Source organism: Hyaena hyaena, unplaced genomic scaffold, assembly GCF_003009895.1.
Source record: "Hyaena hyaena isolate Hyena2069 unplaced genomic scaffold, ASM300989v1 scaffold_71, whole genome shotgun sequence".
Classification (NCBI taxonomy): Eukaryota; Metazoa; Chordata; class Mammalia; order Carnivora; family Hyaenidae; genus Hyaena; species Hyaena hyaena.
Genome location: NW_024080704.1, coordinates 2,400,155 through 2,423,410, shown reverse-complemented (window position 1 = coordinate 2,423,410; position 23,256 = coordinate 2,400,155). Strand labels below are relative to the sequence as shown.

At 45.9% G+C, this 23,256-nt stretch overlaps 1 protein-coding gene across 6 annotated transcripts in view; it reads left to right on the top strand.

Moving 5' to 3' along the window:
* SMARCAL1 (SWI/SNF related, matrix associated, actin dependent regulator of chromatin, subfamily a like 1) overlaps positions 1 to 23,256 on the top strand; it is a 58,311-nt gene that overhangs the window by 19,464 nt on the left and 15,591 nt on the right. For 5 of the 6 annotated variants that reach the window (XR_005528569.1, XM_039233161.1, XM_039233159.1 and 2 more), the window contains exons 9-12: positions 859 to 1,017; positions 4,813 to 4,878; positions 12,703 to 12,843; positions 16,920 to 17,138. Coding sequence is in view for 5 of the 6 variants with exons in the window: in XM_039233161.1 (XP_039089092.1) it covers positions 859 to 1,017; positions 4,813 to 4,878; positions 12,703 to 12,843; positions 16,920 to 17,138 (585 nt within the window). In the remaining variant the exon portion in view is untranslated. The remainder of the gene's footprint in view (positions 1 to 858; positions 1,018 to 4,812; positions 4,879 to 12,702; positions 12,844 to 16,919; positions 17,139 to 23,256) is intronic. The other variant, XM_039233164.1, reaches the window with a different exon arrangement.

Here is a 23,256-nt window from a genome sequence, read left to right as displayed (position 1 = left end):
CCCACCCCCCCCACTGTGAGCCACTTTGTGGAAAAGAGGCGACTCTGCCTACAGCCACTCAGCCTGAGGCACAGATGCATCCTTCCAACTGAAGAAAAACCAAAACTTTAAAAATGTGCATCGATACAATATCTTATTTTGCGCACACACCTGTCCTCGTGACCTGAATTCTGCCACCGCCTCTAGAAACTATCAATTCACTATATGTTTATTCGGCGCGTGTTAGATTCCCACAGTACCCCCAGAAATGCTGCAAGAATCAGGTGGTCACTTGGTTGTGAACAGAACCACAAGTGGGGAAAGGGCCAGCGCTCGACATCACAATAGTGTCAGCCCAGGATGCTGGGGGGCTCCCAGACACCAGCCGCTGACACGGAGGCTCCTGGGGGCCTCCCATCAGTTCCAGCCAGGGACTTTGGCTAGAGGTGGGAAGATTTCTGGAGAGAGCAGGTGATAAGTATTTTTGTCGTTATCGGTGCCTTTGGTATATACCAGCATCTGCTAAAACTTCCTTTTATGAAGTTCCTCGTAGAAAGAGTCACATTCCTTCCCTGCAGAAACTTGCCGTTTAGTTAGAGACTGGAGGGATGAAATCCGCAGACAGCACAGTGACTGCGAACGATGCTTGCATACAAAGGAAGGCAGTGTCCCATTAGTGGAATGTGAAGGGGTGGACGGGCAAGAGGGCAGCGGAGGTGATTGCTGTTCATGGGCCCAAGGGCACCAGCAATTGCAGACAGGTATGGAGAGAAAGGCTCTGAGCTCGTCTCTCGGGGAGCAGTAGCATTGTTCACTGAGGGGGTGCCCTTGATGGGCCGGCTGGGCCACCCAGGCTCTGTTCTCTCCTCTCATCTCCAGGCCTTCCTCCGGTGGCTGCCGTCTCTGAGCTCAGACTGCATCAATGTCGTGGTAACCGGCAAGGACCGCCTGACGGCTGGCTTGGTCAACATTGTCAGCTTTGACCTTCTGAGCAAGTTGGAAAAACAGCTAAAAACCCCTTTTAAAGTTGTCATCATTGTAAGTGACTTGGCAAAGACTTTCAGTACTTTATCTCTGGGGAAACTTTCTCTTAAAAGCTCCAAGAACTTTGATGCCTGTGCTCTCTGGGAGCCTCCCTCTGTTTCTAAGAGAATAGAAATCACTGTCTTTATTTTGTGGGACACTGATATTTTATTCATCTCGAATAGCAGTCCTCAACCCTAGCTATGTATTAGAACCTCCCGGGGCGCTCTTTGAAAAGTGTCATTTACTAGGCCTGAGCTGGGGGTTTGCAGCCCATCTCTCTGACAAGAGGTCATGGACTGGGACCGCTGGTGTGGACGACAAGGGTGTGTGCCTTCATGTGGCGCCCTCTTGTCCACGTGGCTCAGGCATACAGTCCAAACAGTTAATAAGGTTGTTTCCAGCCAGTGTAAAGACACTCCCTCCCCCACCTCAAAAAGTACAGCTGACCCTTGAACCACATGGGTTTGAATGTGTGGACCCACTTACAGCCACATTTTTTTATTTATAAATACAGTCCAGTACTGTAAACATGCTTTCTCTTCCTTATGATTTTCTTAATACTGTTTCCCTGGGTTACTTTGTTGTGAGAATACATCATATACTCCTGTAACATACAAAGTACGTGCTAATTGTACATGTTATCAGTAAGGCTTCTGGATGAGTAACGGTTTGGGGGAGTCCAAAGTAAACACTGACTTTTGACTTATGAGGTGGGGGTGGTGGTTAGTGCCCCTAATCCCTGTATCGCTCAAGGGCCACCTGTACTTTTCCGTCAGGTTTGTTGTTGTTGTTTTATTCACGTGCTGCTCACAGATATGACAGCACATCTTTCAGTCACTGGCTTTCCTTGTTTACGCCCCTCATGTGCTCACAAAGATTATGAAGAGGTGTGCCATCCCCATCCGCCATCCAGGTAACCACTTGCAGCCGTTGCGGGCCGAAGACTGCAGTGGATGATTTTCAGTCATCGCAGTAAAACAGGGACGCCCAGTACCTCCGATTGATAGGAAAGGTTCTTTATTCACATGTGTGAATGGTCAAAGCCTGTGGTATTTTCCTTCTCTTAAACATAGAATTCTCTGACAGTGGCTTCCCAAATCTTGATGCTCAAAATGCGTAGTGCCTACCTCATCTAGCAGGAGAGAAAGGAACGAGTTTTTAGGATGCCCAGAAAAGCCAGCAGGATCGCAGCAGAGCCTCCGGGTTTCTCGGCACGGGGCTGGCTGTCGTGGGAGGCTCGTTCATCCACGTGTTTAGCCCAGAGCCGAGTGCCATCTCCACACCCTGCTCGGTGCTGTGAGCTCAGGGTGTGGAGGGAGGAAAGGCAGCCCTGTTCTCCAAGATACCAGTCCAGTGGGACAGACAGACGCATGCACAGATCATTAGAGTACATTTTAGTGCTTCCATAGATGTGGGAGCCAAGTATTGTGGGAGCTCAGAGAAGGGAAGAAGAAGGCATAGTTGCTGACCTTAGGGATCTATTATCATGATTTGGACATGAGAACCGTACTTTGTTCTTAGCCTAAGCAAACTTAAATGGTTATATCTTTTTTTAAAGTTTATTTATTTATTTTGAGAGAGAGAGAGAGAGACAGTGTGTGAGCAGGGGAGGAGCAGACAGAGAGGAGGAGAGAGAATCCCAAGCAGGCTTCACGCTGCCAGCACAGAGCCTGACGTGGGGCTCCATCTCACAAACTGTGAGATCATGACCAGAGTAGAAATCAAGCGTTGGATGCTTAACCCACTGAACCCCCCAGGTGCTCCAAATGTTTATATCTTTCCACAGCTGTAAGGGCAATGAGGGAGTCATTTCTGATTTGGTACAAATTCAGGTGTGGCTTTGAAAAAAATGGTAGCATCCCTGTAAAATGAAAACATTAAAAAAGTATCCCAAGATGATGGTGATGTTTCTACAACATGTAGGAAGAATAATGCCTTCATTTCTTGAGTGTTACCCTGTGTCATGTACTTTATACGTAACCACCAATCTTCCCGGTGCCCCCTAAGGCAGACACTGTCTCCATTTCACCACTAATGGAACTGACAGTGAGAGCGGTTACATGATTTGCCCACAGGCATGAAGCCAGCAAGATGGGGCGTCACTGATCAAAGCTGGACTGAGTCTGGCTTTAGAATTCATGTGTTTCTGTTTCTGGCTCAACACTTAGCCTGCCATATGATTTCTGGCAAGCCTCCTGCCAGCAGTGTTGGTTTGTGTTTAGTTATTTAAAAGCCCAGTCTTCTGATTTCAGAGAAACGTTATAAGAAGGAATAAAGTGTCAGCTCTAAGATGTCACACTTCTTAGAAGAGAGTTCAGATAGAAGCCATTCCTGGTGGTTAGAGTAGTGGAACACGTTAGCGCACTGGCTTAAAGGGTCTCTTCCTTCCCTGTCCTCTGTACTTGCTGCTGTTTCTCTCTATGAACCCCTTTCCTTGGCCATCACGTGCATGCATCCTCCAACAGTACGGATATGATAGCCTGGCTTTCTAGGAACAGATCCCATGACCTTTGTGAGTTCACCTCACTACACTCCCCTCCCTTCTGCTTTGAGGTCCATTTCGGTTCACCATAGCTGCAGTGGAGCAGGAGGTTTCTCACACATCCCCTCTAGAGGTAGAGCCAAGGCCCCTCCAGTGTCCCCGTCACAGTGCGGCTGACACTTGCTAGGTTAGCTGGGAAGGCTCTTGGGATTTTACATGTGTCGGCCCAGTAAGACATGCAGCAACCTGGTGCGTCAGGTAGTGGTATTTTACCCATTTTATCGACAGAGAAACTGTAGAGAGGTCTGTTAGTTGCTCAGGTACAAAGCAAGTGATGTGCATATGTACCCAGATAGAAACTTCCCCTCAAAATACTAAGAATGTTTTAGTTACAAATTTGGCTTTAGAAAATATGACCAGGATGCCTGGCTGGCTCAGTTGGTAAGAGCGTGCCGCTCTTGGTCGGTTGTGGGCTCGAGCCTCATGTTGGATATAGAGATTACTTAAAAGTAAAATCTTTAGGGGCTCCTGGGTGGCTCAGTCGGTTGAGTGTTCGACTTCAGCTCAGGTCACCGTTCGTGGGTTCGAGCCCCACATTGGGCTCTGTGCTGACAGCTCAGAACCTGGAGCCTGCTTTGGATTCTGTGTCTCCCTCTCTCTGTGCCCCTCCCCCACTTGTACTCTGTCTCTCTCAAAAATAAATAAACATTAAAACATATAATGAAATAAAATAAAATCTTTAAAAAAAAGGAAAATATGACATATTCTAGTTTGCTTGCACCTAGAACGCAGAGCTAGAGATACTCAAACTCCACATTGTAAGCTTGACGGCCCCTTGAGCACAGGAATCGGGTGTTCTTCCCCTCCAAGTTACCACAATGATGTGTCACGCTCCCTCAGTGGTGGCACTTACAGCTTGTCTGATTGGCTATGGTGTGGCTGCCCCCCTTCCTGTCCAGTGAGCCCCGGGGGCAGGTGCTGGGCCCTAGCACCTCATGCTAGGACAGGGCACACAGTGGGCTCACCCTGCCTCGGCGCCAAGCACACCTGAGGGAAGCCACCTTCTGACACTTTGCTCAGCTCACCCCTCACAGTGGGCCGGGCAGGGGAGTCACTACCCCCACTTTATAGTCGGAACACTGTAAAGCGACTTGCTTGGAAAAACACTGGGAAGCCGCACCAGAACCTGGATCCTACCTGGGCCCACAGCTGTCTCCCTGAACAGGAAGCCGCCAAGGGAGGTGTCCTCAGTGCAGCACCATGCCAGGTCAAGCTTAACGTGAGCTCTGTCTCCATTCGCTCAGGATGTGGCTGTTTCTTTGCAGGATGAGTCTCACTTCCTCAAGAACTTGAAGACAGCCCGCTGTCGTGCAGCTATGCCCATCCTCAAGGTGAGTCCTGCTGAGAACAGACTTGGAGCTGGAGCCCACCCAGCACTGAGGTCCCGCTGCATCTTGCTCAGGCTGGTAGGGGTTCCAAGGAGAGCAGAGGCTATAAGTCCCGGGCCAGGTACTGTGGGCCACAGACATGACTTAGCATTGACCGAGGCTGTCCCTGTGTAGGGCGTCAGTGCCAGACTCGTTCTTCCTGACGTCCTACTAAGGAACTGGCGGCTGGGCAGTCACCTCTGTCTCTCAAAGATGAAGGCCTGTTGAAGGTCATGGGCTGGATGGGGACTCCGTCTTAGGTCCTCCTCAGGCTCTCGGACAAAGCAGAGGGGAGCTGCCAGCATCATGTCCTCTGAACAGCTCAGGAGAAGCTGCCTGTCTTCTAAGTCACTTGTGGGAGCCCAGCTCTCATGGTGTTAGGAACCAAGTCGTACAGGCTTGGAACCGGGCCATCAGGGGTCAGTAGGAGGCACCGGCGAAGCTGAGTTGTGGCCCGTAAGCTGGCGCCCTTTCCCGGGCTCGCCCTAAGCCTTTTTCGCTAGCGAGGGGAACAGCCATGCATACCTCCTTCTGTGGTGGTCGAAACAGGGGCATGAGGGTTTTGGTTGGTTGAGCCTTGGCTTCAGAGCAGGCAGGGGTGTGGATATAGCGGCACTTCAGATCTTTATCTAGAAGTATTCTGTTCCAACATGGAGCATGAGTTCCACATTTGGCCTGGCACACGCTCCCGTGGCTGTGGTTTGTGTCCCGGCTCTCTCCACCCCAGACAGTGGGGAGGCCCCCAAATTTCCTTCCTTCTTTTTGTGGGGCGCTCTTCTTACTGTTGGGGAACAATACTACCATTAGGAAAGTAGCTTTTTCTCTCCTCAGCAGGTAGAAATCTCCCACAGATGACTTAGGGAGAATCTGCTTTGGTATATGTAGACTGAGCAAACCAAAGTACATGTTTGCCTTGTGCATTATTAAAACAGCCTTGGTGTTATGCTGGCACTTTAAACCTGCCACTTTCATTGCTTTAAAGAAGCTTTAGGTTTACCTAAATGAGGGAAAACAAATATGCTAAGTGTTGGGGGAGCTTTTTAACATTTGAAAATTCACTTAATTTTGTCAACTCCCCCTGACGAACAGCCGTCTCCTCATTTCAGGTTTTGTTTTGCTTTCTTTTGTTTTAGGAATAACAAGTAATATGATACATCTTCCAAAGCAGGATTATGTCATATCCTCCAAACTTGAAATAAAAGTCCTTTACTTAAAAAGCCTTGATCCTCTGCTCATGTTACCTCTAAATATTTATGGATACACTTAAATGAAATGTGTTTCCCAGAGTGGTGATCCTGCTTTTGGGAGGCTTCAATATGTTCTCTTTTGAAGAATATTAACAGATCTTCATACTGTGGTTCCAGTATTATAGCCATACCTAAAATTAATTGTGTACCTTGGTTGTTTAGGTGAAATAAAAGGCACAGTAAACAGGGTAGATCATTAAAGGTGTAGTAGGGGAGGCTCTGAGCAGCCATGTTGTCAATGTGGTCATTGCCCGGCAAGGTAATGCATCCTTGTTGCCGAAACATGTGCTTCTGAGCCAGACCTTTTAAAGCAGCATTTCTATCTTTAATATCATGGGTAGATTTCAAATTGATATATTTAAGACAAATCTTTTAGCAGTTGACTAGCATAGAGTACTCTGCACTTGCTGTAGAACTGGGATGCGTTAGCACTTTAAGACAGGACCCACAAACAATAGCTTGCTGTTTATGTAGGTGTCCTGAAGCCACTCTCGTACATAAGGCTGAGTTCACAGTGTTCTAGACTGTTGACCGGACTGAGTGGAGGAGGTGGGGCCGAGGCATTCTGCTTCACACCTTTTATCTCTCCGCCGTGTTTTTGTCTAGATCAGTTTCTCAGCCTTGGCACCACTGATCCTGTGGCCTGTACCGTTCCGTGCTGTGCAGGGCTGTTCTGTGTGCTGTAGGAAGCTTAGCTCCATCCCTGGCCTCTAGCCATTGATTGTCAGTAGTACCCCCCCCACCCCCCGTGATGACAACCAAATTTGTCTCCAGATATTGCCAAGCATGCTCTGGGGGACAAATCACTGCTCCCCATCTCTGTTGAGAACCACTGATGTAGGCACTCCAAAGAGATGAATCTAAATACTTTTGGAACAAGAGGAGAATTGGGAGAAGTAAAATATGCCCTTGAAAAGCCATGCAAGGGCCTAATTTGGTACCACCTGATTGTTCCTCTAACTGGTGCATCTCCTAGAACTAATTCTGATGATTAATATTTCAAGACATGTTCAGCAAATGTGCATGATTAGGTTATATCATGCACTCCATGAGTCGGCCTGGCCAGATCACGTCCTGGAAGTGCAGGCTTCGGAAATGGTGACGGCAGGCACACACAGGGCACGTGTGGTTGAGGTTGTAGGAAACTGGAGTCATTGTCCCCTAGAAAGTGTGACATCTTTCTTTTATAGCACTGTTTGTTTAGGCTACTAAAGAAAGGTAGTTCTGTTTTTATGTATCCATGTGTGAAAGTAGGCAAGACAGGAAGCTATGAAGAACAAAATTCAGATCCCCTTTATGGCTTCCATCAGAGAAGACCTCCAGTAACAGCTTGGTTATTTTTCTTTTTCTTTTTCTTTTATTTATTTATTTATTTATTTATTTATTTTTAAATTTATTTCTAGGAGAGAGAGAGAGAGAGAGACAGCGTGAGCAGGGGAGGGTCAGAGAGAGAGGGAGATACAGAGTCTGAAATAGTCTCCAGGCTCTGAGCTGGCAGTCAGCACAGAGCCCAACGCGGGGCTCGAACCCACGAACCGTGAGATCATGACCTAAGCGAAAGTAGGACGCTTAACCGACTAAGCCACCCAGGTGCCCCACTTGGTTATTTTTCTAACATGGCAGTTGGAGGGTGGGGTCATCATTCTTAGTGGCTCTCGGGCATCGTGTTGTGCGGACGCGTCCTGTAATTTAACCCTTGATGTTGTTCTGCTGTTATAAATAATTCTGCAAGTGAGCATCACCCACGTATTTGCAGCTTGCATATTTCTACCCTATTAGGACAGATTCCTACATGCCGAATTGCTGGGTAAGAATTTCACTTTTTGATAGATGCCTCTGAAGTCCCACGTGGCCAAGCGCGACCGTCTCTTCTCCCGCTTAGCCCGAACCACACGGTCTTCTCCACAGGATTCAGGCTCTGGTGGTTGTCAGTCTCCTGCTTTTGGGCAGCGAGGAACGTTTGCTTTATCATGCTTCGTACTGTCAAACCAGTGTTAGGTTATTTCAGTAGAGGGAAAAAGCCCTCAGAATCCCCACTATCCTTTCCTAATAAGTACCTGTTATTCTTTTTGTGTGAATAGAGCCCCTTTTACATTTCTGTTGATTGGTTAGGTGAAATGAGAGTAGTGGTCTAAAGTGTGTGAGCCTTTTTTTTTCCATTCTCATTGAATGAGTTTAAATAGATGATGTATTCAAAAGGGTGTACAGTGAAAAATAACTCCGTCCCACTTCTGAGCCCCTGACCGCTTGATCTTTGTCTACAAAGGCAGCCCGACTTGCCAGATTCTCACATTTACTTCTAGAATGTAGTCTGTGCCCGGTGAGTATGTGAGTCTGGGTTCCCTTCCTCCCTCCTTAGAGTGCTCCACAACCACTCCTTTGCTCCTTCCTTTTATCCCTTAATAGTGTATCGTGGAAACCATCCCGCCTCATTTCAGATGACGTGAGCTCATTCTTACAGAGTATGGTGTTGTATAACTCTGCCATAATGCATATCATCTGTTCCCTTCTGTGGGGTCGTAGCCAGGCTTTGGCCATTACATATAGTACTGCAGTGGCCATCTCTTCATACGATATGCAGGCAGGTGGTAGAAAACCCAGTCCCTCCACATCGACAAGAGACATCTCATCACCCCTCTCAGTGGTGTCTTTTGGAGAGTCTGCTGCCGAGTTGGCGGGGTTGCAGGAAGAGTCCCTTGTGGTCCTGCTGTTCTGGTATGAATTCTCTCCATTTCAGCACAGAGTCAGAAATGAAATTATTGGAATCTAATACTTAAGGTAAAATAGACTATTTTTTTCCAGAGAGAAAAAACATACTTAGTATTTAATTTGAGCATATGTGTTTTATTAGTAATACCTATACCCACACATGCCTTGAAGGTCAAAACAACATAACTTTAATTAGCTATAATTATACTATTTTGTGTTTTCTCTTACATTTTGGTACTTTTGAACTAGAACCACTGTAGTCATGTTCTTCCTTCTTTCTGTTCTTACCTCAGAACGAGTTGCCTTTTCCATGGCATCAGAATTTTATTAATATCAGAGCAGTGACGCTCCCCTGGCTTGAAAGTTCCGTGGCTGTCATGCAGATCAGTTCAGTATTGGCAGTGCATTCAGACTTGTGACTGGAGCTGTGTCTCTTTTGGGGAAAAGGCTAGAACCTAGAAGGAAACCATCTTATATGAAATATGCTGACCCAACCAGAGACTCAGGCCATTTATGAGGCAGAACTAAGTGGTAGGTGAGCCTCTGCTGATCCCTGGGGTGGCCTCTGGTCAACAGGGGTGTAATTATGCTGTTTGTCTTGGCTTAGCCTTGTGTGTCATGGAGAGCAGGGGGAGGAACAGAGCCAGCCATTGAATTTCTCCTGAAGTTTGAGGTTTCCCTCTTGTTCTCAGGATTTAGATTTAACTACAGATGTTGACTCTTTATTTGTTTCTTGGGTAGTGACTGTGACCCTGCATTTGTTCTTGGTCTGTGTACCGTGTCCCCAAACTGTGTTTGCCTCTCTCCTGTTTTTGAAGATTCTATAATGACTTCTACACTCGTGACAGCCTAGCTCTAGTGTCCCTGCCACACAGAACTCGTGTGTAACAGGACACTCTGGTAGTGTAGGCTTGACCTGCTTCCAGATGTCACCAGTCTTCTCACAGTGAACTTCTAAATCAGAGCAGGCTCCGCCTATGGCCTGAGCTGTATTTAGAGTACCATCAGCAGTAACACTGGGCAAGAACTTTGGGCTTTTTTTTTTTTTTTTTTTTTTTTTATTTCTAGGAGAGAGAGAGAGACAGCGTGAGCAGGGGAGGGTCAGAGAGAGGGAGATACAGACTCTGAAACAGGCTCCAGGCTCTGAGCTGGCAGTCAGCACAGAGCCCGACGCAGGGCTCGAACCCACGAACCGCGAGATCATGACCTGAGCGAAAGTCGGACGCTTAACCGACTAAGCCACCCAGGCACCGCAAGAACTTTGGGCTTTGGGAAGCACGACATTTTTCCCGGTCTGGAGTCTTTGGTGAAGTGTGTTATAACCGGTCAGAATAATTCAGTAAAACAAGTTATTGGGTCAGTTGGGGGAAAAAAGAGGGAACGGTGGAAAGTGAGGAAGAATTCTCACTTTGTACGAACTTATAATTTTGGTTCTTTTCTTTGCAACAGAACATTCTCTTGGCCTTTATTTAAAAATCTATGTGAAAAAAGAAACCTGTGTGTAGGTTATGTACTTTGAGTTGGATTGGGTTCCCCTTGGCAAATTACATATATCAACTTGTCCTGCCAGCAACCTGTTCCAGAGGGCTGGCCTTAATGACCTTGACCCGTGAGGAAACTAAACCTACCCTTGAAGGTCATCTTCCCCGCCCCCTCCAGCATCTGCTGCCATGAATCACATGATCTCTCCCAGACACCACAGTATCTTCTTAGGCTCCATTGTGGATTTCTTGGGTGCTGCTTTCTGTGCTTAGCCAGAGGGGTTAACTGTAAAGTGTTCAGCTTATGTGTTGATGTATGTAATTTTATACATTTGTATCTTCTTAAATTGGAAGTTCTCAGAGGTGGAGGGTGACCTGTAAATCGTGTACAGCTGGGCTGGATTACAGGCCGCATGGGTGGCAGCGACGATGGTACCACCGCAGTGGGACTGAGCAGAGAGCAGGCTACGTCATTCCAGAGCAGATAAGACTCTGTTCTGGCTTCTTTTCAAAGCTGGTGTTTTTCCTTTTCCATAATGCTGCCTCTGCTTTTTAAACACCCACAAACGTCCATTTTCAACGGTTTCATCATCCCTAGTTGGGGCAGCGTATGAGAGAACTGGCTCCGAGTTAACACTGTCCTGCAATTATTTTCCATCACCTGATTTGTGAGCTGTCTCTGCTCAGGCTCCACCCCCAGGCAACAGCAGCAACGTGGGGAATAGGTTTGGGATGATAGACTGATTTTTTCTTATTGATAAGCCTTCTCATTTTCTCCCATTTCATTGAAATGGTCTTGAGCCAACGCAAGCAGTGCTACAGACGTCATTCAAGAAGCTCATTGTTATTTTAATGAGTCTGCGTTAAACTGTGTAGGAAATTAGAAGGCTGGGTAATTGAACCGTGGAAAATTATAGCTGAAGAAATTCATAGCTCTCCTGTCATAATGGAATTAGGTATTGGCAGTTGCTGAGAGGGCAAAAGTGCATTTTGAGAGTTGTATATATTGTATATTTATAAAGAAACATTTCTCCTCCCTCTGATGCACCTTTATTTATTTATTTTTATGAGGCAGCATATCCATTTGAAAACCTAATTTCCTCTCCTAGGTGATTTACTGCATGCGATTGCCTTCCACTCCTGTCGTTAACTCAAGGTTACAGTGGTTAATAAGGTGTTTCTAGACAGCTAAGCTCCATGGTAGGCTTCCTTCCCAGAGCGGAAATGCATGTTACCTCCAGTAATTTTTGGCCGCTCCCTGCCCTAATACAGTGGAGAGTGTGTCCTTTTCTATTCTCTCCTCTTTCCCATCTTCATATGAGGTGGGACATTTTGGTCTGAACTCCTTTGGGTCAGCTTGGGGCCAGGATAGTGGGGAACTTGGGAGTTCATCATTGGAATAGACCATTTATTTCTGTTCTGCCCACTGCTGAGCAGGGTGCTGCAGACCTGGGCCGAGGTTAGGGTCAATGGACCCGGGTCCCACTTTTTCAAGTCCTTTTTAACTGCAAAATAAGCTAAATCGGGGCTCTCTGGGCCCAAGACATTGTGTCGCTGAATTAGCGACAGCCTTTTTTTCCTCCAAAGAAAATCAGTTAGAGGCTTACTCACAGGCCACCCCTGGCTCTTCCTCCTGTCCTCTGTCATCTGATCAGAGGTTCAACTTAGATGTCAGAGATCAGAGAGCTCCTCTGGAAGAAGGTCAGATTTCTTGCTCTCTCCCCAATTTCCACTTCCAATACTGGATTCTTTGAGTCTCCTCTGTCTTCCCTCAGACACTGGTTAGCTGAATAGTTTTCAGCATGCAGAGACTATTTATAGATCGATGGCTTTGTGCTGGGTACTGTGCAACAGAGGATAAAGGTGTACACAGCCCTGATCCAAGATGCGATCTACTTAACTGACTGAGCCACCCAGGTGCCCCCAACACGCAATCTAATGAGGGAGACAGAAAACGTGGAATTCAGGATGATGTGCTAGGTCCTGATACAGGGGGCATGGCTGTGCCAGAGGCAGCCCAGAAGGTGGCGTCCAGCTGCTTAACGCGGGTCACACGGTGAGGCTTGCGGAACTTGTGTGTTCCTCATCTCTGGCCATGGCACCTTTGCTTTGAGTTCCCGGGTGTGGGCCAGCCTGCAGTGTCTTCAGAATCTAGATCTCCCTGGGTTCTGAGGAGTAAACTGGAGAACTGCTAGCAGTCAGAGTGCCCAGGAAGTAAGAGCTGCTTCTGCTACATTCCAGCAGATTTTGCTGTTTCTGGGGCACCCAGCTTCTATCCCAGTGGGGCATTTGGAATATTCCCTATGTGTTCCTCTGTGTACTCTCAGCCCCTCTGGCTGTTTGTTTTCTAGGTTGCCAAGAGGGTGATCCTACTGTCTGGCACGCCAGCCATGTCCCGGCCTGCAGAGCTCTACACCCAGATCATCGGGGTCAGGCCAACTTTCTTCCCTCAGTTTCATGCATTTGGACTTCGCTACTGTGATGCCAAGCGGGTATTTATTCTCTCCTTTCTCTCCCCAACCCGCCCCTTACCCTGATTTTGATACTTACCTTTCTGTTCCTTCTCTTTGGCCATGGTTATGATCAGAAGCACACTGGCCAGGGAGCCGGACCCAGATTTTAGTCCTGCTTTGCCCCTAACTCTGACCTTCGAGTGTCCTCAAGGATAAGAACAGTCCCTCCTAGTTTTAATGCTTGTGATTCCAGGGTGGTGTTTCCCAATAAAGGGACCAGTGGCTGATGCAGAGGTGCATAAAACTCTGAGAAGGGCACCTAGGCGAGCTAGAGGTGAGGCTGGGGCAAAAAAGGCACCAGAGGCGTCGAAACAGGTTGGGGGCGGGGTGTGATTTGGAGCTGCCTCGGTGGGCTCTCATCGGTCAAAATGTTGACTCATGACATTTTGAATTGTGAATTGGGCCTGCTCAGTGGGCCAGCAGCCTGTGAGCTACAGATTATCCCTGTGAACACAGTGCCAATGGAGCGGGTTCCTCTGGACCTACATTGCACAGCTTCCATCTCCAAATGTGACAGAGGGAGCCTTGTAAACACAAATGCCATTGCAATCAAAATCTTGATTTTAATTTAAGTTTATTTATTCTGAGAGAGAGAGAGAGAGAGCACATGTGCACACACCTCTGCACATGAGGGAGGGAAAGAGAGTGAGGGAGAGAATCCCAAGCAGGCTCCACACTGTGAGTGCAGAGCCTCATGCGGGGCTCGAAGTCACAAACCGTGAGATCATGACCTAAGCCAAAACCAAGAGTCCAACACTCAACTGACTGAGCCACCCAGGCACCCCAGAATCTTGATTTCTAAAGCCTTGATATTTTTTAACTGAAAAAAAATGTTTATGACGTGGGGAAATACAAAAGTGGGGAAAAAAGGAGGAGGCAAAATTTTCCCCATAATCCATTCATTGATTTGTTCTCTTTCCTTCTCTCTCATTATCCCTGTCTCTGTGCCTGTCCTTCCCCTTCCCTCTTCCCTGCACCTCTTTCATATATGATTGGAAGATAATATGCACAAAATAACGTACAAGAAATGGATTCGTTTTGTAAATGAGAAAACCAGTATTTTTTAAATGTTTACATTATTTACCAATCCTACATTCCTCCCGATGGGCCGTTGAGTCCGTCAGTGTTCTTCAGTCTGACCAAGCCAGCCGAGCGTGGGGTACCGTCCTCCTCGGCAGAGGAGGCTCCTGACCAGAGCCTTGTCTCCCCCTTTTTGTCTACAGCCGTGCCTGCTTCCATGTCAGCAGTGTGTCCTGGGGGTCGCAGCATGTTTCCTGAGCTGGGGGCCTCTCCGTGTCAGGCAGCCATAACCGGCTTGGCCAGAGCCTGTGCACGTTTCCAATGTTCTTCCCCAAAAATAACTCGAGAAAGGATGACCCAGAAAATCAGCTCCTTGTTTGCTTAGGTGTTCATTTTTTTTTTTTCCTTATGCAGCTGAGCTGCTTTCTTCTGGGTTTGGGCTTTTTTTCTCTTGTGGGTTTGTACTCCTCCTTCTTGGCTCTGGTGCCATCTTCACCCTCCCAGATCCACCTGTGGGACACAGCTCCTCTGTTGGCTGGTGTGCCAGGACCTTGGTTGGCCGCGGGGGACGGAAGCAGCCCCGACCTCTCTGGCGGCTGGGATGGGAGTGGGGCTGGGTGGCATCTTCTTCCTGCGCCCCTAGTAGCTTCCTCTGGTCCAGGCTCTGGGACTTCCACAACCGGAAACCAGACGCAAGTTTTATTAATTTTTCTTTCTACTCTGTCTTTGAAACTGGGGCCAGGGCAATGAATTTATCCTTCAGCAGCAATCCTTCATCTGGCAAGTCAGACTCCTCAACTCCTCACCTCTGTTCCCATGAGGGTCCACACGGCCTTGAATGAAAATGGCAAACTCCGGCCCTGTCTCTCAACTGTAGATCATTTCTCCTTTTCCCCAGCTGGTCTGCCCCACCCCTGGCTTCCCCTGACTTCTTTCTTGTGGGCGGGGCCCCTGCTGCAAAGACTCCAACTGGACTCTAGGACCTCCGGTTTTGTGATCAAATGACAACTATACTGAGCCACTATTTGCATCGAAGATGCTGACACATTGGAGAAGTGGCTGCAGCTCACTCCTTTCACATGCATGCCGAAAAAGCCTTGCTGTGCAAGTTTGTGATGTAAATAAGATTGTCTGCCTTATTTTTTAACTGCTTCTTTCAAAAAACTTTCAAGTACTTTAAAAATACCCACTTACATTCAAACAAAGTGCTTATAATGTAAATTGTAGTGCTTTGCAAAGTTAATTGCAAACCATTTTTAGCTGCTTATTGAGGCAGGAAATTTCTGTTATTAAATGTATTTTAAGCCATACACCACTTTAACGAAATCTGTAATGCACTTTCCCCATGGATCAATCCGGATTAGATTCTGTATAGTTGTCGGGGTGCCACAAAACTCTTCACGAGTGATTTGTACTTCCGTCCTATTTGTAAATGACCCACTTTCTGAAGAGGACCTTCTCTTTCTCAGCTATCTGAGCCCATGGTGGAATGTTTAGCCAATGATGATAGGGGCTGAAGACAGAATTCATTGCCATTATCCCCAAACTGTCCCTTCCTGGGTCCCCAGTCTCTGTCCACCATCTCCCCAGTCTTCACACCATCCTCGTTCATCCTTTCTCTCTTCATTGCACCCGCCCACCCACCCCCCGCCAACCAACAATCAAGAACACAAACATAGTGCCTTTCCTTCCTTCCACCTAGCCCAGTGCTTGTTACATAATAACTTTTCCATAAAAGCTTATTGGGTTGTGAATATTCCAAATTTTAAAGCTTTAGTATTATTGCATTTTAACCTACAAGATTAAAAGCCAACAACAGTAGCACTTAGGAGCATGGTATCCAGATTAATTATGGCATTATCCACTTGTGTCAGCATCATGTTTATTGAATGCAGCTGGTGGGCCAGAGCTGCTTTGTTGTGGTTGTGGCTGTTGTGGCTGTTGTTTCTGGCCAGCTTCTTGCATTGAGAGATGCCCCATGCTGAGCTCATTTTTGACCCCATAGCACAAAGGCAGTTGCTGACACTTCCACTTGATTTCAGGGTATTTTTTTTTTTTTAAAGAAGAAGCAGTTTTTGATCATTTTACTTTGCCTTAGACCATCTCTTCCTATTCTCTATGTAGCATAGGTTTATAGGACACCCGCCATATCTCCACGATGAGAGCCCAGGTCCACTGGGCCTTGAAAATGAACAAGCCTAGCGTCTACTCAGGGTGGTTCATGGACCAGGGGAGCCTGAGACAGGAAAGGAGACAAGCGGCTGGAAACATAAGGCAGCAGACACCCTGGTTCCCTGATTTTCTATGAGACTGTAGACATCAGTTCTTATTTCAAATAAGATTATTAGTGAAGGATAAGGTTTTCATTTTAGCATCTTACCTAGCTGTGTGATGGGGAATAGATATTCTTGCTCATTGCCTTTCATGAGCTATGAAATGAAAAAACCATTTTTGTGAAGGACTGCCTGAGGACCCTGAAACCCACCTCTGGTCTCAGCCACACTGGCAAAATCCTGTGCTCTTGGTTCCTCCCTTCAGCCCATACCAGCAGCAGCAACACCCTACGTTCATGTCACTGCACTTGGTTGCATTGTGTAGCCCTTACTAAGGAGCAACAGCATCTTAAATCCCAATGCATCCCATCAAATAAAGATATTACTGATAATATGATTTGTTACATTGTGCAGTGAACTCTAGGAGAAGCCCTAGGGAAGATGATTTCTTTATATTGAATATGGAAATAGTCTGAGTAGCTGGGTGTCTTATTTGCCTTTGAATGTAATGGATTCCAGACCTCTTGGCATCTTGCATTTGTTGCTAGAAAGTTTAGCATGTAGAACACCATGATATGTGTTCACTTCATTCCTTACTTTTTCTTTTTTCCTTCATAGTTCCCATTTGTATTATATGAGGCTTTAATCATCGTTTAGAGCCACATGAAGTTCTCTGAACAAAGCCACAGGAAGAGAAGGTTGTCACAGCCTGGTTAACTTGGCCCTGGGAGAACCTAACTGGATGTGTGTCTCCTTCCACAGCAGCCATGGGGATGGGATTATTCAGGTTCCTCCAACCTCAGAGAGCTGAAACTCCTGCTGGAGGAGGCGGTCATGCTGCGACGCCTCAAGAGTGATGTCCTTACCCAGCTCCCAGCCAAGCAGCGCAAGATGGTAGTCATTGCCCCAGGCCGGATCAGTACCAAGGCCAGAGCTGCCCTGGATGCCGCCGCCAAGGAAATGACCACCAACGAGAAAACTGTGAGTCTGGGGCTGGAGACAGGGATTTATAGGGTGATGTGTCCACAACCGTTCCTTCCTGGGAGAGGCTCTGCGGGGGTGACCCTGAGTCCTCTGAGCTTGCCTTTCCATGACCTCTTCCCACCCCTCTGGACAAGGATGGTGAGCCCATGTCATTTCTCAGCCTACCTCGTCTACTTCTAAAACTTCTTACTAATTTGCAGTTTTATGCATGTGTTGACAGATGGTCATAAAAATAAACCCCATGGTAACTGCAGAATGGTGATATATATTCTGAATCCATCAAAGAAAGTTGGAATTTATGTTTAGTGTATTTCGAGAATGCCTTAGTCTAGTAACTGTTACTCAGTCTAGTAACAGTTAGGAATTAGTCCTAAGCGTATTTGATTTCTATGTTAACACTCTGACCATCCCATGTTATTTTAGTCAAAATAACAAATTGACATTTTTATAACAAAGTGGAGTTTTCAAACCCTCTTAACCTTTTATCCTTATTACAGTCATTTATGGTTGGCAAGAAGTTGCCATCCCCATTTTATAGGAAGGGAAACTAAGGCTCACAGAGGTTGTGATCTGACCAAAGTCTTATGGCTGCTGCATGGCAGAGCTGAGGCTAGAACCAAGCCTGTTACCCTTGTGTTTTGAGGTCTTTCCACCTTGGTGGTTTCATCTTTTCAAAACACTTTCATATCTGTCTTTAGTGTCATACTGTGCTAAGTGCTATAAAGTAATTTACACCAGCTCCATTTCTGTCCTTTTGAGATAAAACCTTGCAGTTTTCATTACCAAGAAAATAACAGTTATTGACATTTTTGACATTATCATAAAGCATTATCTGGGCCTGTTATTACCCTCTATAAAGAAACTTAGATCCAGATGAGATCCAGATGAGATGAGAGGCAGAATACGTGCAGTTTTGTTTTGTTTTTTTTTATGTTATTTTACCACATTATGAGCAAGACCAGCATGTAACTTTTAAGAAACAGAGTATAGGGTGAAGGAGGCAGTGATAAGCTATCAAGCTGTTTAACTTATGCTGTGTTACATCTAATAATCTGGGTGGTCTGGAGGAAGTGAGCAGGCATAATTTCTTTGCTGTGGGGTTTTCCAGCAAAGTTCCCCAGCACGGACATGGATGCACAGCCCAGCCATTCTCAAACTGTATTTCAGTGGAACCATGAGCAGAAGCAGGTGTTCTGTTGCTAAAATCAGCGTTGGTGGTCTTTTTCTGATGTCTAGAGCTAAAAATTCACCGAATGGAAATTCTTTTTCTCAGTTTTAAGCTTTTATAATTTTCTTAAATCTTTAATGTTTATTAATGGTTGCACACGAGTGAACTCTACTGGCAAGAAAACCAATGCACAGGTACAATAAATATAATATTAATGGGAAAAATTCAGATGCATGATAGTTTTAGATGCAAAGATCTGAATGTGTATGAACATTCTGTATTTTACTTCCTTGTGTGTATGGTGGAAGTAAGCCTATTGATATTTCATGGAATTTCCCAGAAAACCCCCTCACCTGTATCTGGCCCCCTCCCAAACCAGGTAGAGAACAGTCAGTGCAGACAACAGCAGAAGCAGTCAGTGGGCATTTGAATTGAGCAGGGACACCATGTTGAGTGGCCAAGCGGCAGCTGTAAATTGTGCAGTATCGCTAAAAACAAAAAAATAAATCGAAGTATGGGAATTTTTAACTTTTAGTGCAGCAAGACTTGAAAGCATTTTAAAAAAATTTTTACCGACTTATATAGATCTTCACATTAGGCAACGGGGCTCTTTCCAAAGATGATTTCAGATGTAACCTGAAAGTTTGAGCTCTGAGGTTACTGGGATAATGTGAAATTGATGAGGCTAAACCGTGGAAATCAGGAATATTGGGTAGTTTTATAACTTCCGGTGGCTATGTAAATCCCCTGAATTCTTTGGCATAGTTTGATGTTTTCCTACCTAAAAAGGGGAGTCAGTACTGGCCTCCTAGTCCTGGTGCTAGAAAAGTACCTGAGGACAGTGTTAGTTGCTCTGAGTCCCTCCTGTTGTGTGATTGTCGTCTCCTCGCCCTTCTTCCCAGAGTCTTAGCACTGTTTTACAGATTATGAAAAGCCTAAATTGCAGTGTAATTCAAGAATCCAGCAGAGAAAGAGGGGCGCCTGGGTGGCTGAGTCGGTTAAGCGTCCGACTTTCGCTTAGGTTGTGATCTCGCGGTTCGTGGGTTCGGGCCCTGCGTCGGGCTCTGCTGACTGCCAGCTCAGAGCCTGGAGCCTGTTTCAGTCTGTGACTCCCTCTGACCCTCCCCTGCTCACGCTGTCTCTTTCTCTCTCTCCTAGAAATAAATAAAACATTAAAAAAAAAAAAAAAAAAAAGAATCCAGCAGAGAAAGAGCCCAGAGCTCTCCTTAGTTCAGTGCTTAGAGTTGCTACGTGTCCTTGGCATCTCAGAAAAATTAAGAGTTTGTCCCTAAAAGAGAGAATTTGAGTTGGTACAGATTACCTTCAGCATTATGCCGAAGCTGGTCACTAGGTTCTTCCCAATGACAAGACAAATCCTTGAAAAATTGGTTCCCTTTTGTGTTCTTTAATGTCAATTCATTTTTATGATGGAAAATCGAAATAGAACATGAATTCATGAGCTTCGCCCTTTGGACCGCCAGAACCTTTTTACTCCAAAGCCGCTGTGTCCACTGTAGATCCAGTCAGAGGCACCACGCTCACTTAATTCAGGAAGGGGCGCCAGTGCCAGCTGGGAGTGAGACCAGATGGCCACTGACTTCCCTTCCAAACCCTGGCTGGCTGTGAAATCCTGAGTTGAAAAAGATAAAATGTTTGGGGGTTGTGGTTTTATGGTTTTAGCCAAGTAAGGAAGCTCTGTGAATCTGCAGAAAGGTGCCCTCCCATTTCTGTAGTTACCTTGCAGCCCCAAGTTTCCCTGCCGGGCTGTGCATTCTGGTGGTTCCAGCAAAGCGCTGCCAGCCTGTCAAGAAGCGATTCTCTCTTCGCTCACATCTTCCCATCTGGAGGAAGACGTTTTTTTAAAAAGCTTTAAATCACAGAAGCCAAGGCGAAGCAACCCATTTATGAAACGCAACATACAACAAAAGCTTTTTCTTATTTTCAGCTGAAATAATAGATATCTCTTCACGGGCTAAGAAAAGCTGACCCTTAATTCGAATCGGCTTTTGTCTGTAGTAATTTTTCGTCAGCAAGACTAGGCAGAAAAATGGAACAAGTCCGTGCAGCCTTCCTGGTGCCAATGTTTCTTCAGCCTCTGCCATTTGCCGATACATTCAGATTCCAGCACAAAAACATAGACTCAAAACCCCAATGGATCTAATTTAGTACAAGTCAAGGACACAAGAACAGAGAATGCAGGTTATTTAAACTTTCCTGGCCCACAGCTGGCAAATGAAGTGACATCATTAATGGATCAGTATTATGTCTACTTAGTTTGGGGGAGGTTTGGAGCTTTTTTTTTTTTTAAGATACAACTATTTCTCTTACATTAAAAACACAGTAGCTATCTATTGCCTAAAATCTGAAAAATAAAAGTACTTGTAAGAAAGATTTATTGTTTCTTATACTATAAAAAAAGAGTCACCCATCTCTTATAGCATATAGTTTTGGCATATATCATTTGGGTAGTTTCTTTTTTTTTTGGCTTTAAAATATGTATTCCTCACATATACACTTAAATAGAGTTATATATAATTTATGTGTATAATGGGTAACATATTTTTATGTATTTTTTAAGTATTTATTTATTTAGCGAGAGGGTGGTGGGGAGGGGCAGAGAGAGAGGGAGAGACAGAATCCCAAGCAGGCTCCAGGTTCCAAGCTGTCATCGTAGAGCCCAACTTGGGGCTTGAACTCACACACTGCGAGATCATGACCTGAGTTGGTCAGACGCTTAACCATCCAAACCACCCAGACGCTTAACCATCCAAACTCACCCCAGATGAGTAACATATTTGAAAAGCAGAATGAGTACCCTGTAACCATCCATCAGCCAGGTAAGAATATGGGGTGACCAAACCACATTGTGAATGCTTTTCTATGTTGTTAAATGTTCCTTTAAAACACAATATGTGTTATACTCTGATTTCTCTTCAGATCGTATAAATCTTTCGCCTTTTAAAACACAGTATGTGTTTTCCCCCGTGCCCATATTAAAATTTTGCCAGTAATTTTGAGTCAGACATTTGAGTTATTTCAGTCCACTATTCTAAGTAATAGCTTACATAGGAATTCGTGAACGTGGACTATATGGTGAGGGTAGATTTGAAGGAGAAAGTCGCTGAGATACAGGGACGTGTGTACTTTCAGGCTTTGGTGCACATCGCAGGTGCCCAGTGGACCTTGGTGTTTGCTCTCCACACCTCATCTCAGCTCTCAGCAAATCTCACAGGGGCAAGGTCTCTCAGAGCACTTCCTGCCACTTGTCTGTCTGTTGTTTCCTCTCTCTCTCTCTCTCTGTTAGCCAGCGTGACTGAGCAAGTGTGGGTGGCAGGGAGGGACCTGACAAGAGTGGTGGCGGTGTCCGAAGGGCATGGGAGTGAATGTCAGGACCAAGAACGACCGGGATGCCGTGTGCTTGTGACACGCCTGCTGCAGGTACGGTCAGCACCTGGAAGCCTGACTCTGTCCCTTTGGCGTATGCTGTAAGGGACCTTGTTACGTAAGAGGGCCTGGCTTGCTGCAAGGACCCTGTGAAGGGACATGAATGGACTTGAGGACGTCTGTGAGCTCACTGGCCGGAAGTGAAACGTTGTGTGTGTCCAGAGCTGCGTCAGAGTCTAAGCTGGGTCTGTAGCTGAGAAAGAGTTTAAGACCCTGCCATGGGATCACGTCTCCAATGAGAGTTCCCAGGAGGTTTGAATTGTTCACTTGGACCTTGGTCACAAGCTAGGAGGGACGGTGGCCACTACTTCCCTGTCAGTGGCCCCAGCTTCCTGCGGTTACTTCCTTCTCATCAACGCCTGGAGGAAAGATGCTGTTAAGAGCTAGGGAGCTGTTTTGACCAGGGAGCTCCTGCGCCATTGCACCACCCATTGTTTAAGGTGTCATTGGTAGTTTTTCTATAAAACGTATGTATATTTGGCTTTAAAATATGTGTTATATACATATATACTTATATAGAGATATATATAACTTATGTAATGAGTAACATTTTATTTATTTTTTATGTTTATTTATTTTGATTCATTTAGAGAGAGAAATAGAGAGCAAGCGGGGGAGGGGCAGAGAGAGAGGGAGACAGAATCCCAAGCAGGCTTCACAGCCTGCCTGTGGTTGCTTTCCTGACTTATCCTCGAGTTCAGGGCCATATGTGTTATTACTGTGGGGTCATTTCTTTGTTCTCTGAAGATGCCATTGTGTCAGTGTGTCAGTGACTGGCCTCACAGGGCTCAGGCACAGAAAAAGTAGAGGCATCTGTAACCCTACCCTTCCTGGTGGAAGGAGAGAGCTGCCCTAGCAATGGTGACAAGAGTGTCCTCCCTGGGGCCCAGAGTGATAGAAAATGTTATCTCATAACATTTTGAAACTTTGTGTGCGCCTTCTGTGTTAGCATTCTCAAGTAGTACTTATTCAGATGCAAACTATAAAGAAAACATGGTTTCTTCTCCTGGGAGGTCAATCACCTAATGTGAGAGCCGGGCCAAAACATGTAAATAATAGTTTTGAGATGATACTAGAATAGGCTAATTGGCATCAGGTGGAATCAATTGAGTATGTCTTAGACAGAAGTAAACTTAGTTAGTGGTGCCTGGGTGGCTCAGTCAGTTACACATCCAACTTCGGCTCAGGTCATGTTCTCATGGCTGGTGAGTTTCAGCCCCACATCAGGCTCTGTGCTGACAGCTCAGAGCCTGGAGCCTACTTTGGATTCTGTACCTCCCTCTCTGTCTGCCCCTCACCTGCTTATGCTCAGTTTCTCTCTCTTAAAAATAAACATAAACATTAAAAATTAAAAAAAAAAAACTTTAAAAAAAGTAAACAGGTATGGAAACGATGTGGCAGAAGAGAAAGAGGAGGCAAGAACAGCATGGGCCATTGGCGTGTGGAAGTCACCAGGCTGTAGTAAATGGCTTAAATAGCTTAGCAAGGCTGCATTTCAGCCGC